Source organism: Oryx dammah, unplaced genomic scaffold, assembly GCF_014754425.2.
Source record: "Oryx dammah isolate SB20612 unplaced genomic scaffold, SCBI_Odam_1.1 HiC_scaffold_3, whole genome shotgun sequence".
In the NCBI taxonomy this organism is placed as follows: domain Eukaryota; kingdom Metazoa; phylum Chordata; class Mammalia; order Artiodactyla; family Bovidae; genus Oryx; species Oryx dammah.
Genome location: NW_024070187.1, coordinates 88,205,949 through 88,218,514, shown reverse-complemented (window position 1 = coordinate 88,218,514; position 12,566 = coordinate 88,205,949). Strand labels below are relative to the sequence as shown.

Sequence of the window (12,566 nt, the reverse complement as noted above, 5' to 3'; positions counted from 1 at the left end):
TAACAGAAGCAGAAGAGATTAAGAAGAGGCGGCAAGAATACACAGAAGAATTATACAAAAAAGGTCTTAATGACCTGGATAACCATGACAGTGTGGTCACTCACATAGAGCCAGACATCCTGGAGTGTGAAGCCAAGTGGGCCTTAGGAAGAATTGCTAAGAACAAAGCTAGTGGAGGAGATGGAATTCCAGCAGAGCTATTTCAAATCCTAAAAGATGATGCTGCAAAAGTGCTGCACTCAATATGCCAGCAAATTTGGAAAGCTCAGCAGTGGCCACAGGATTGGAAAAGGTCAGGTTTCATTCCAATCCCAAAGAAGGGCAATACCAAAGAATGTTCAAACTGCCATACAATTGCACTCACTTCACATGCTCAAAATCCTGCACGCTATACTTCAGCAGTACATGAACTGAGAAATTCTAGATGTACAAGTTGGATTTTAAAAAGGCAGAGGAACCAGAGGTCATATTGCCAACATCTATCAGATCACAGAAAAAAACAAAATTCCAGAAAAACATCTACTTCTGCTTCAGTGACTATGCTAAAACATTTGACTGTGTGGATCACAACAAACTGGAAAATTCTTCAAGAGATGGGAATACCAGACCATCTTACTTATCTCCTAAGAAGACTATTGGCAGGATAAGAAGCAACAGTTAAAACTGGACAAGGAACAAGTTTTATTAAAGGCAAAATGAGGACTGTAGCCCAAGAGCTATTTCAGATAACTCTGGGAAACTGCTCCACAGAGTCTGGGGAGAGGTCAGTGATTTTGGTGAAGGGAAAGTACATGTAATCAGGCTTGTTGAAAGTTGATGCTAGTCTCCTGAAAATTACTGCTAGTCACGAGGAGCAGATGTCACCATGAAGGGTTTTAGTGCTTTTCTAGCCACAAGGAGATGCAAGAATTGGGCTCATAAAATCTTCTGAAAATCTCTATCTGAAGACCTGTTCTGCCAGTTGTTCCCAGATCACACAGTGCCTCATTTCTATCTCCACCCTGAACTCCTTTCAGGGAATGTTGAAGGTCAGCAGCTGCAGCAGCTCATGATTTAATCCTTGTGGAAGCAGATGGCTAGTGCCAGTGTGTAGTTGGCATAACAATACCTACCTTACAGGGTTATCATAATAACTGAATCAAAATTAAACAATACATGCTTATAGGGTTATTCATATGTAAAAGGCTGAGAACAATACCTAGTACCCTATAAGCACTTCACAAACACTGGCTATGGGAACACAGAAATAAGAGCAGGAAACCCTAGCGGATGAAGGAAGATGCAGTTTAGAGGAAAATATATCTAAACCCAAAGAAAAATCTGACCTCAAAGTCAAAAGGAAATATTTAGGGTGTTTTTATGTTCTCTCTTGTCAAGAACTATAGTAAGTGTGATGCAATCTTCATGTTGTATTTGATATAAAATATCAGTCTTCTTAGAGAGAAGCCTGATTTAAAAATGAGGTCAAAACATCTAATAATGAAGCAGAATACAGATAGGCATGTGTATTTTCTTAGAAAGAAAATAGACTAAACGGCACCTGGTTCTAGAAATCATTGAATTTGTAAAATAATCTGCAATTATTTACATATTTCCAGTAATACCTAAAGGGGGTTGTGGATGAAATTATTCTTTAAAAAATCATTCCCACTGAAGTTATCTACTTGAAGTAGTTCATCTTGTTTCCTTTATTAGTGAGCCAAGATTTCTGCAAGGACCATTTACTTCAGCTCTGCACTTTACCTGTATCTGGTTTATCTGTCTTGGCTATAGTTATAATGAAACTTTCATCGATACTCACAAATCAGCCACAATTTCCCTGTGGCAATTTACAGCTGACTGCTACCTATAAGTTTTGCAGTAGAACCCACGTGAAAGTCCCTCCCTCTCAGCTTCGGGCTCATCCCTCACCTCAGGTTAAGTCCTGATGAACAATCTGAAGAGTAGCATGTCAAAACCTATCACCTGCGTGCTCCTCTGGGTGACTGAGTCATGGCCTCACCGGTAAGGCCTTCTTTACCAAGTCCAGGTCTTAGGGCTCTGGCTCCATGAACCAGCAGGCGACAAAAGTAATTTTATAAATCACAGAGGCGTCTTTTATGATAGAATCAGAAAAACCTGACTTTCTGAAAGTTTCTGTGGTTTTACACAGTCACATGGCGACACTCAGCTGAATGTCCAAGATGGACCAAGTGTTAGAGCTGGAAGGAACAATTACCATCATTGCTGTCAACCGATGACAACATTGCTGGACAAAGAGGTTGCTAAGGTCACGGGTTGCAATAATAGGTCTCGGAGCACCTCTGCGGCCTCTCAGCCCAGTGCTCTTCCTTATATCTTAGTCTCTCACGGTCATGTCCTTTTTTGTTTCATTATATAGTTAGATACACATAACTGTAATTTAATAGATACTACCAAGGGATTATGTATCTATATGTGACAGCGTATGCACCCACCCCACAATGCTCATTTTAAAAAAACGTTTTCATAAAATCTGAATTGAATGAAATATCATATAGGAGAAGGGTCTTATAAAACACTGCCAAATGCCAGCTAGGTCAGCTTGCCCCACAAGTACAGTCAAGGTTGTGAGCTGTGTTTAATATCCTGCTTTCTTGCATTGAGCTGGTTGTCACGTGCTGTCGATGCCATCTGGATGCATAATAAGTGTGTGGTGATTTTGCAATAAACACACAGTAACTATAATGTAACCCAGAAGCAGAATGACTGCAAAAAAAAAAAAAAAGTCAACTTTTAAAATGAAATCTATCCTTACTTGAAATTTCAAGTTGAGAAATTCAAATATGTTATAGATATCTGACATTAGTGATTGAACATGAAAAATTAAATAAAGAAAAGGGGTCATTTCCTAAAGAGGTCAGTTTGGACACACACATACATACAGACATACATGCTCACTTAGGGAGCCACCTTGCTAGGTTGGCAGGGCTCCATGAATGACAGCCTGTGAGGGCAGCCGATGATAAGGTCCATCTGTACTTTGCTCTCTTCATCATTCTGTCTCCAGAGCTTTTGTCTTCAGGTTTCCCTTTTCTTTTTAGCACCAGGCTTAGCTTCCATACTTGGACCTGGTCCCTGATGCACCCTGGAATCTCACATTCAAGGGGCCAATACCTTACTCAGAAGGATGCTTCTGAGTCTCTGCATAGTCATTTGTATTACATACCTCTATAGGATTTGGGCAAACCATCAGCTAATGACCAAATTCCAAGAGAAAATGTGAAGTTTGAATTCTTTTTAAAAAGAGCATGATTTTTCCTTTCAATTTGTCTGTAAAGACACACTTTTAACTTAAGGAAGTTCTTGCATGATCCTGCTTTTTTGGCCAGAATGACCAATCCAATATATAAAATATTTATAATATGAAAATATCTCTACTTTATTATATGCATGTATTATTAGACAGCTAAGATTCCTCGATTATATTGAAAAGCCCAATGCAGGGAAGTAAAATTGGATTAGGGATCAGGCATCTAAAAATATATCTATCTCGGGGTTAAGTTTCTTCATCTATACAGCTAAGGCACTGGGTTAGAATTTCTTTTGTTCCTACACATTGGCTGCTTTGTCTCCTTCACTGGCCATAGTAATGTTAACCTAACTCCACTTTCTCTTCCTCTTTAAAACACAAGTGAGGGATATTGACTTGAATTATCCAGGGAACTATTTAGATCTGAAATATAGTGAGGGCTAGCAAACATATCCCAAGGCGGCTTCTGGCACTGAGAATGAATGGCTGAGTATAAAGCATGGATGATGAAGGACAGAGATACACTCCCAACAGTCAAAACAAGAAAACTGCACTAAGAAAACTGCACTACAAGGAATTTAATCTTAAAACTAAATGTTAATGATGTCATTATATTTTTCCCCCAAGAAGGAAGAGGAGGAAAGGAAGGACAGAAGGAAGGACAGAAGGAAAGAAAGAAGGAAAGTAGGAAGGAAGAAGTGAAGGAAAGAAATCAGGCAGAGGAAGGAAATATGTGAGTGTCATTAAACTCTTTTCCATCAGAGGAAAGATTAATGTAATAATTAATAATAATGTCCAAATCTGGGCTTCCCTGATGCTCAAGTGGTTAAGAATCTGCCTGCCAACGCAGGGGACACGGTTCAAACCCTGGTCCAGGAAGATCCCACGTGCTGTGGAGCAACTAAGCCCATGTGCCACAACTACTGAGCCAGTGCTCTACAGCTTGTGAGCTGCAACTACTGAACCCATGAGCTGCAACTACTGAAGCCTGCAAGCCTAGAATCTGTGCTCCACAAGAGAAACCACTGCAATGAGAAGCCTGTGCAACACAATGAAGAATAGCCCCTGCTCACTGCAACTGGAGAAATGTCTGTGAAGCAACAAAGATCCAGCACAGCCAAAATAAATAATCTTAAAAAACATTATAAAAAAGTAATGCCCCAATCAAACAGAAAATCTCTCTTTCAACTATCAAAACATGCAAAGTTGAACCTCTGTTTTTCTTCACTTGTCAAAAGAGATGCAGTTTATTACCTTCAAAGTCCACATCTCCAACGAGTTTTGTCTTTCCTGTGATTGGGTCATGGACATAGTTGATACCAACGTCAATTACAGCGGCACCTTCCTTAACCATATCAGATGTGATCAATTTGGGGACACCTAGAAGCAAAACAGAGTTGTAAAACACTGGGAAATACTTAAACTTTGTCCTTGAGCATAATAAAGATTTATACATCCGGTATTTTTGTTGTCATGGAAAGATAGCACATGAGGGTATCACTGGATGAAATCCTGCTAGGGTTTACCCTTTTACCTTAGAGATTGCTTGCTGCTGCTGCTGCTGCTGCTGCTGCTAAGTCACTTAAGTCGTGTCTGACTCTGTGTGACCCCATAGATGGCAGCCCACCAGGCTCCCCTGTCCCTGGGATTCTCCAGGCAAGAACACTGGAGTGGGTTGCCAGTTCCTTCTCCAGTGCATGAAAGTGAAAAGTGAAAGTGAAGTCGCTCGATTGCTTAGCAGACTTCAAATGGACCCAGCTTGAGCAGCCTCCTTTTGTATTTCATGTACTGTAAATAGCATGGGGAGATTATGGAGATAAAACAGGCTTCTGTTGAGGGTGAGTGCAGTGGAGTGAAAACAACTAGGAAGATGGAGGCAGAGACAAGGAAGCGAGGGAGGGAAGGAGGATAAAAAAGACAAAACGTGAAATGGTAATATCCATTTTTTTCAGGGTTGTGGTAGACTGTAAAGTGCTGTGTGCAAAGTATCTTATCATTTCCAAACATAAAAGACTATCCTGCTTTGATTTTTTCTTGGTTTCTTTGATTCATCATGTCTGTATATAACTTGGAATGGTAAGAAACCGTACATTCTATTCAGTTTCTCCATTTGAATTTGAAAGATAGCTCTACAGAAAAGTGATGTCACCATCTATTTTTTATAACTCTTTTCAAATTTTATTTCAGGTGCAACAATACCAGCTAACAATAGCTAGTGCTCCAATTTTTTTTTTTTTTGCTATAAGTTAACAAATCATTCCTAAACTCAGTGTCTTAAACCAACAAATTATTATGTTCCACAGTTGTGTGAGTTGACTGAGCTCAGCTGGATGGATCTTCCTGGGGGTCTTTCATATAAATGGAGTCAATTAGTGGCTGCAGTTTGAAGCATCTCAACCTGTGACATCGCTGGTTGTCCGAGGTGGTGCATTCACAGGCCTGCAGTTGAGCTCGTCTGGGGATGCTGACTAGAGCACACATATGTGGCCTCTCCATGCAGCTTGGACTTCTCACAGCCCCGTAGCTGGCTTCCAGGAGTGAGTATTCCAATCCAGGAGTGAGTGTTCCAAGTGGCAGGAAATAGAAGGCACCCATTGCTTGAGGATAGAACCTGGAAACTAGCACAATGTTGTTTCTGTCATATTCTATTGGTCAGGCAGTGACAAAATCCATTTAGATTGAAAAGGAGGGGTAGAGATGCCACTTCCCAATGGGAGGAGAATCAAAGAATTTGTGTCCATCTTTATTCCATCAGCATGCCTCTAGAGTGCATTGTGTCTGGAATGTGATTTACTCATTTTCACACTACATCCCTTAACCAGAATAGGGTAATCTGTTTGGTATCATCAGAGGCTTTCTTCTGTCATCTGAATATCCAGATGCATTAACTGTCATCTTGTGACATATGATTTTTAGTGATAGTAAGAATTAAAAGGCTAAGTAGACAGGGCCAAAATAGATGCAGCTAGCTGACAAGGTTCCTCAGCCACACCAATGATACAACCAAGATGGTTATCAATGCTTGAGAGATATTTTTCTCTTGCTTTCCTATCCTGTCCCAGAGAAGTTCTCCCTTTTTATCAGTTCTAGCATAGATATTGAGCAATGCTCCAAATAAAGTAATAAAATCCTGTATATTCTTGGCAGCCAATACAAAAAGAAACCATAAGTGATTATGGCAGCAGGAAATAGTTTTAAAGTTAAAATGACAATGAAGTAGTTATTAAAATCCAGCTACTATGATTTTGGGAAAGATCCAGATCTCCCTTTCAATTAGGACCATTCAATACAGTACCTCAATGAATATCAATTGGTAGTAGTCAAATACACAGTTTTCCAAAGTGAGGGAAATGTGAGCTTGATTTTAATTCTCAGGAAAATTACAAAATGGAAAACAACTGAATGCATTCTTTTTTTTTTTTCTGATGATGATGTTACATATGTCCATTGCAGAAAGTGTCAAAAATATCTAAAAGGTTACGCTGAAAACAAAAATCACTATAATCTTGCCATCCAAAGATAATAAATGTATTTTATTGTATTTGTTTCTAGGATTTCAAAATGTTTCTTCATTAGATATAAAAGCCTATAAAAAGATATATAGTTTTGTTTGATTGTGCCTCATTGTTTACCTTTGAATTGAAAATAAATTGTAAAAATTTTCCTTTTTCATCAATTATTTAAAATTTTAAAACCACATGAAATAATTTATTATATAAATTACCATAGTAAGTTATTCATTCCTGCAGTCTTTTCAATACTTTGGTATCATAAATAATGCAGTGATGATCATTTGTGTTCAGGAAACTATGATGATTTCTTATCTGCAGCAGCAAGTTTGACAGTTTTTCACTGAAGCCTTATGATGGGATTCAGTGAAACATGATGGAAAAACATGGGATGAATAAAAGCTCTCAATGGTAGAGTCATGACTGGTTAAATAATACATTCTGAAACAGCTTATCAATGCATCTATAAGAAGGTCTGTTGAGGTCTTCCATGAAAAGTATCTTTCAGTGCCATTTTCAAATTTTGTGAGAACTGGGAAGAATGCATTGGCATCACAATAGTTATTTTATCTTTGTCCTCCTCCAGGTCCATTTTCCACCCTTCTCTGCTCTACTTTATGGCAGGGATGGGACTGATTCTTATAGAGGTCTTGTGTATTTCCTCTCTCTCTTGGAACCCTGTCACAGCCATGAGAACAAATACAAGCCTCCCTGCTGGCAGATCCAAATCCCGTGGAAGAGAGCTGAGTTGTTTCAGGGCAGCCATCCTAGACCAGTCATCTAGCCAACCACCAGCTGAAGGCAGATGTTTGAACAAGCCAAGTCATGGTCAGAATATTTGAGCTAAGGTCACCATAACTGACCAGCTGAACCAGACTCATGAGAAATTCATTTTAAAGGGTGTTGTTTAAATTGACTGAGTTTGGGGGTGTTTGGTTGTTTTTTAATACAGCAAAAGCTGCATAATCCATATTAGCAAATGACACAAAATTGGACAGAATAGCTAGTAGGTAGGTACTTTGGAATAGTGGACTATCAATAGCAATAAGAATTTGAAAGAGGTTCTGTATATAATTCTGACCAGCTGGCTGTACTTGATTAAAAACTCACTGTCCCTAAAAACTATTAGGTTGTTCCAAGACAAATAATGTCCAGATACAGGGATGTAATGTTTTCCACTATATTTTCAGCAGACTCTCTCTGAAAATGTTGGTTGTATTCTGGAGGCTGATCTCGAGAAGAATGATGAGAATGGATCTGGAAATCATGTCATATGGAATAAGTGCTATCAAACTAGTTGGTTCAACTGTTTACCCATCAGGTTGTGACAAGAAGAAAAAGTTTATGCCACAATGTAAAACAACTATATCAGTAAACACGCTTTTAAATTCACCTAGATTTATTTTTTCATAGAAAGAGTTTTTCAATGAAAATAGCAAATGCTGATTTCTTTTTTAATTTTGGCAGAGCTGGGTCTTCTTGCAGTTTGCAGACACTCTGTTGCAGCACGTGGGCTTCTCTAGTTGCAGCATATGCTGCAACTCATTGTCCCGTGACATGTAGGATCTTAGTTCCCTGACCAGGGATTGAACTCTTGTCCTCTGTATTGGCAGGCAGATTCTTAACCACTGGACCACGAGGGAAGTCCCAGTATGCTGATTTATATTCTGCCACAGCTCTTTATGTTGATTTGGATCTATAACTTATAGTTCCCAAAGGGTAAGGAACAGCCATGGGTCAGTATTGGTCCACACACTGAATATCTCTGAAACAGAGGAATGGTTGAATAAACTCAAGTTGCCTTTCTCAGGGGGAAAAAAAAACAACCTAAAAACTAAAAATAATCAAAACCCAATAATTGTGTCTTCAATGTGTTAAACTGTATAAGGAGTTGATTTACTTTATATATTTTCAGAAGGAAGAATGAAGGGACAAGGAAGGGAATAGATTTTAGCTCAATACAGAGAATATTTTAAGAATAATAAGCCACAAAGAGAAATACTGTCCTTATTCCCTGTTAGAAATGTTCACAATAGGGTAAAGATGAGATTGAATTGGGAAAGTTAATGATGCTTTCAAATTTTATGATTTAAAGATTCTCTTTTGTCTAATTAAAATAATTTTTTTCTTTCTTCTCTCAAGTAATTCATTTCTGAATCCTTGCAGACTTCTGACCCTGGCATTCTGCTAAACAAAAGAAAGAAATAACACAAATTGTACTTAATAGTTGAAATGATAACAAATAGGCATATAGGAACCTACTTCAGATATGTTAAATAAGTTGTCCACTGACATTGTTGTCTTGTAGAGACAAATGACTGGAAGTAAAGTTGTTCATTAATTGTACCTTAAAACACACTGAAAAGAAATTTCTTAGACATGAGGTATTTGGTTCTCCAAATAAACAAATGCAATGTATTTAAATTAAATTATCATTTGATAAAGTGGCATATTAAAAACTATTTAAACATTTGGAAAAGACTTTCAGTCTAGTTCAGTTCAGTCACTCAGTCGTGTCTGACTCTGCGACCCCATGGACTGATTTTAGATATTAGTCTAAAAAAGACTTTAGATACTAGTAGAATGTGAAGTCAAAAAATTTTTGTTTTTTTGTTAAAGTTGAAAATGAACAGTAGTTTCAAGTGAACATTTCCTATGAGCTTTTTCTTTTTGATGTGATAGTTCCATAGAAACCTATCCTTAATTCTTATATAATTTGAAGACTCAAGCATTATATGTGAGAACCCAAACCATCCACATCCACATAACTTAGTCTATATATTAACAAAACTTTATTATTTCATTATCTTTATCAGTGCAACTTTATTACTCTAGGAAACTCTTGCTCAGAAAGATAAAAGTTTTAAGCAATTTTATTGTCTCAGGAACACATGAAAAGACTCATTTTAATTAACATCAAACTGTTTGACATCTCAACAGATAGTATCAAAATTTTTGAGCCTCTTGGAAATCCTTGCTTTAAATCCTCTCCTTGTTGTGTCTTCAATCCTAAACTTTTACATTATGATCTTTATCTAATCCTACTGAAAATCTCTTATTAAGAGACTTGCCTTAAAACAAACTTCATGCTTAATCTCTTGCAACCCCATGGACTGTAGCCCACCAGGCTCCTCTATCCATGGGATTCTTGAGGCAAGCATTCTGGAGTGGGTTGCCATTTCCTTCTCCAAGGGATCTTCCCCACCCAAGGATCAAACCCACATCTCCTGCATTGCAGGCAGATTCTTTACTATCTGAGCCACCAGGGAAACCCCCAAAACAAACTTCAACATATCCTAAATATTCCAACTTTGCTTCTACACCCTAAGATGTTACTAAGGTAAAGTAGCTCACTGGGGCTAGCGTAGGGCAGGGGGTGGGGGGCGATTTCTGATTTGTAGAATTTGGTGATTTCTGTGGTATAAGTATTCCTATCGTGGCTGACTATAAGTTACCAAGGTGACATCACTGAACATGGAATTGGGAAGAGATGTTCAGAATCCTTCTCAGGCTAATAAGAGTTAGCTCCAGCACACCACTGCCTCTAAGGGACTGTCAAGATAGTGTTCTCCCATGTTTCTCCAACCTAAGCTCAGATTTGTCTTATTGATGGATTGTTTGGATGACATCTGGGGAAAACCAGTGTTCAACAATACTGGGGGTCTGTGAAAATCTAATCAAGAACTTCTCCTGGCCATGGTCCAGGACCTCAAGTTGGAACCATGGTTGCCTCTTTGGCCCTTTGACCCTTTTCCTGGTACAGGGAGCTGTCGGCCTCTGTGACTGGGATGATGAGGTAAGTCTTGCATTGAGTCCCAACTCTGATTTCTTTTCTTTAAAAGTCCCCAAATGCTGAGTTTATTTTGTCTTCTTTAAATAAGAAACTCATTTTAGGAATCCTTTGGTTATATGTTTAGTTAAATAACTTTTATCTTTGGTGGAAGTCAGTGCTATTACTTACAACACAATTTGTCTCTATCGCTATCATCTTTTGTTGTATATCTATAAATGAAGAGTTCACAGGGAGGCGATGTGGGTAAGGTAGATAAATCCATTACTCAAACTGACCCTGAAGACTGAAAAATTTGGAAAGTATCTTTTGCATTTTGGAAAATCCTATGGATAAGTTTTGCTTCAGCTCACTTGTTCCCTTGGCTAAGATGATAAAAAAATCTGCCTGAGTGCAGGAGACCTGGGTTCGATCCCTAGGTCAGGAATATCCTCTCAAGAAGGGAATGGCTACCCACTCCAGTGTTCTTGTCTGGAGAATTCCATAGACAGAGGAGCCTGGCAGGCTTACAGCCCATTGGATATGACTGAAGTGATTTAGCATTAGCACAGCATCCCAAATATCCAATGTTCTGCATTTTTTTTTTTTTTTATGTTTCAGAGGGAGTATCTGAGGCATTTAGATTCCAAAATTGTTCCCTTAAAATATGTCTTCACCGAAGCAAACAAAAAGTGAAAAACTAAAAATGATCTCTTTTAGAGTCTTCCAAGTCTTAGTACAAATCAAATAGCTCTTATCTTATTATTTATCTTCCCCCAACTTAAGTTTCTCCACTTCCTCTGACTTGTTCCTTTTACCTCCTAACTGGTTAGAAAAATCTCCAAAGTGCAATTACTTCATAAAATTAACCACCCCTCCCCTCACCATCAGAAACAGGGAAAATTGCATTGTTTTAAGGCCTAGTCTAACACTGAGCCAAAAAGCCAAGTGATACAATTTGCAGAGGAACTAGAAATAGTTTTAGGAGTCAATAATCCAGTACCCTCAAGTGTATATCAAATAGTATATATGTGTTCTGTTATGAAAGAGTTGGATGGAAAGATAGGATTCAAAGAACCCAATCTGCATAAGAAATCAGAAGAATTTAGAAAAGTTGTGTATATTAGACAAGGTCTTTTGGAAACTATCCCCTCCTGTGAGCTTAGATTGAATGCTGATTCTGTCTTACAAACAAAGAAAGGAACCATCCACTGGAGAATTCAGAGACAAGTTCTTTAATACCTTTAGACAGTTCTCATAAGTAACTCCTGCTGCAGATGTAATGAGCTCTCTGCTAACTTTCTGCCAATACCTTTAAGCCTGAAATAGAAAGTTTAATACACTAGAAACATTTAGAATTTAAAATCTAAATTTAAAACATTCTAGAAAAACTAGAATGGAATAATAGACCCATTGACAGACATCCAGTACTTTACTGATCATTTTAAAAAGAACAAGAGAACAAAGAATAAGACTCAGATAAAACAATTAGACACTCCCTATGAGGAAGAAGAGGAGGAGGAAAAGGAATCAAATGCTCAATCTCTCATTTTATCCTTGAATATTCACAAAGAGAATTTTCTCATAATGTTAGAAGGCAACCTTTTGCTTGATCGAGGCACTACTTTATTAGTCTTAAACTTTGCTATTTAATTCAACATCTCCCTTGGAGTAAACAGACCACTCAGGTGGTGGGTGTTTAAGAATACTCAGACATTCCACATGTCCTGGCTGAGAGCGGAAGTGCAGTCTTGGCTCCTCAGTGACCCCACACTTGCCAATTTGATAGGGACAGATGTATGCTGTAAGTGGAATCATCAACAAATTAAGTGATTTCTTGATAGTCTCTTTCCTGAAAACTCTGAGGACTTCCTATTCATAATGAGGTCTCAACTAATTGGCATATTAACTTAGACTTACTGTGTCTAAATCAAGTTCAAATTGAAGATCTCAAAGAAATGCTAGAGTTTTTGTGGGTAACACTTCTATAATATTGGCGGCATTAGTAAGACTGAAC

General features: G+C 38.1%; 1 protein-coding gene across 4 annotated transcripts in view; it reads right to left on the bottom strand.

Annotated features, from left to right (window-relative positions):
- MTHFD2L (methylenetetrahydrofolate dehydrogenase (NADP+ dependent) 2 like) overlaps nt 1-12,566 on the bottom strand; it is a 148,297-nt gene that overhangs the window by 28,031 nt on the left and 107,700 nt on the right. For all 4 annotated transcript variants that reach the window (XM_040237068.1, XM_040237065.1, XM_040237066.1 and 1 more), the window contains one exon: nt 4,526-4,651. In XM_040237068.1, the coding sequence (XP_040093002.1) occupies nt 4,526-4,651 (126 nt within the window). The remainder of the gene's footprint in view (nt 1-4,525; nt 4,652-12,566) is intronic.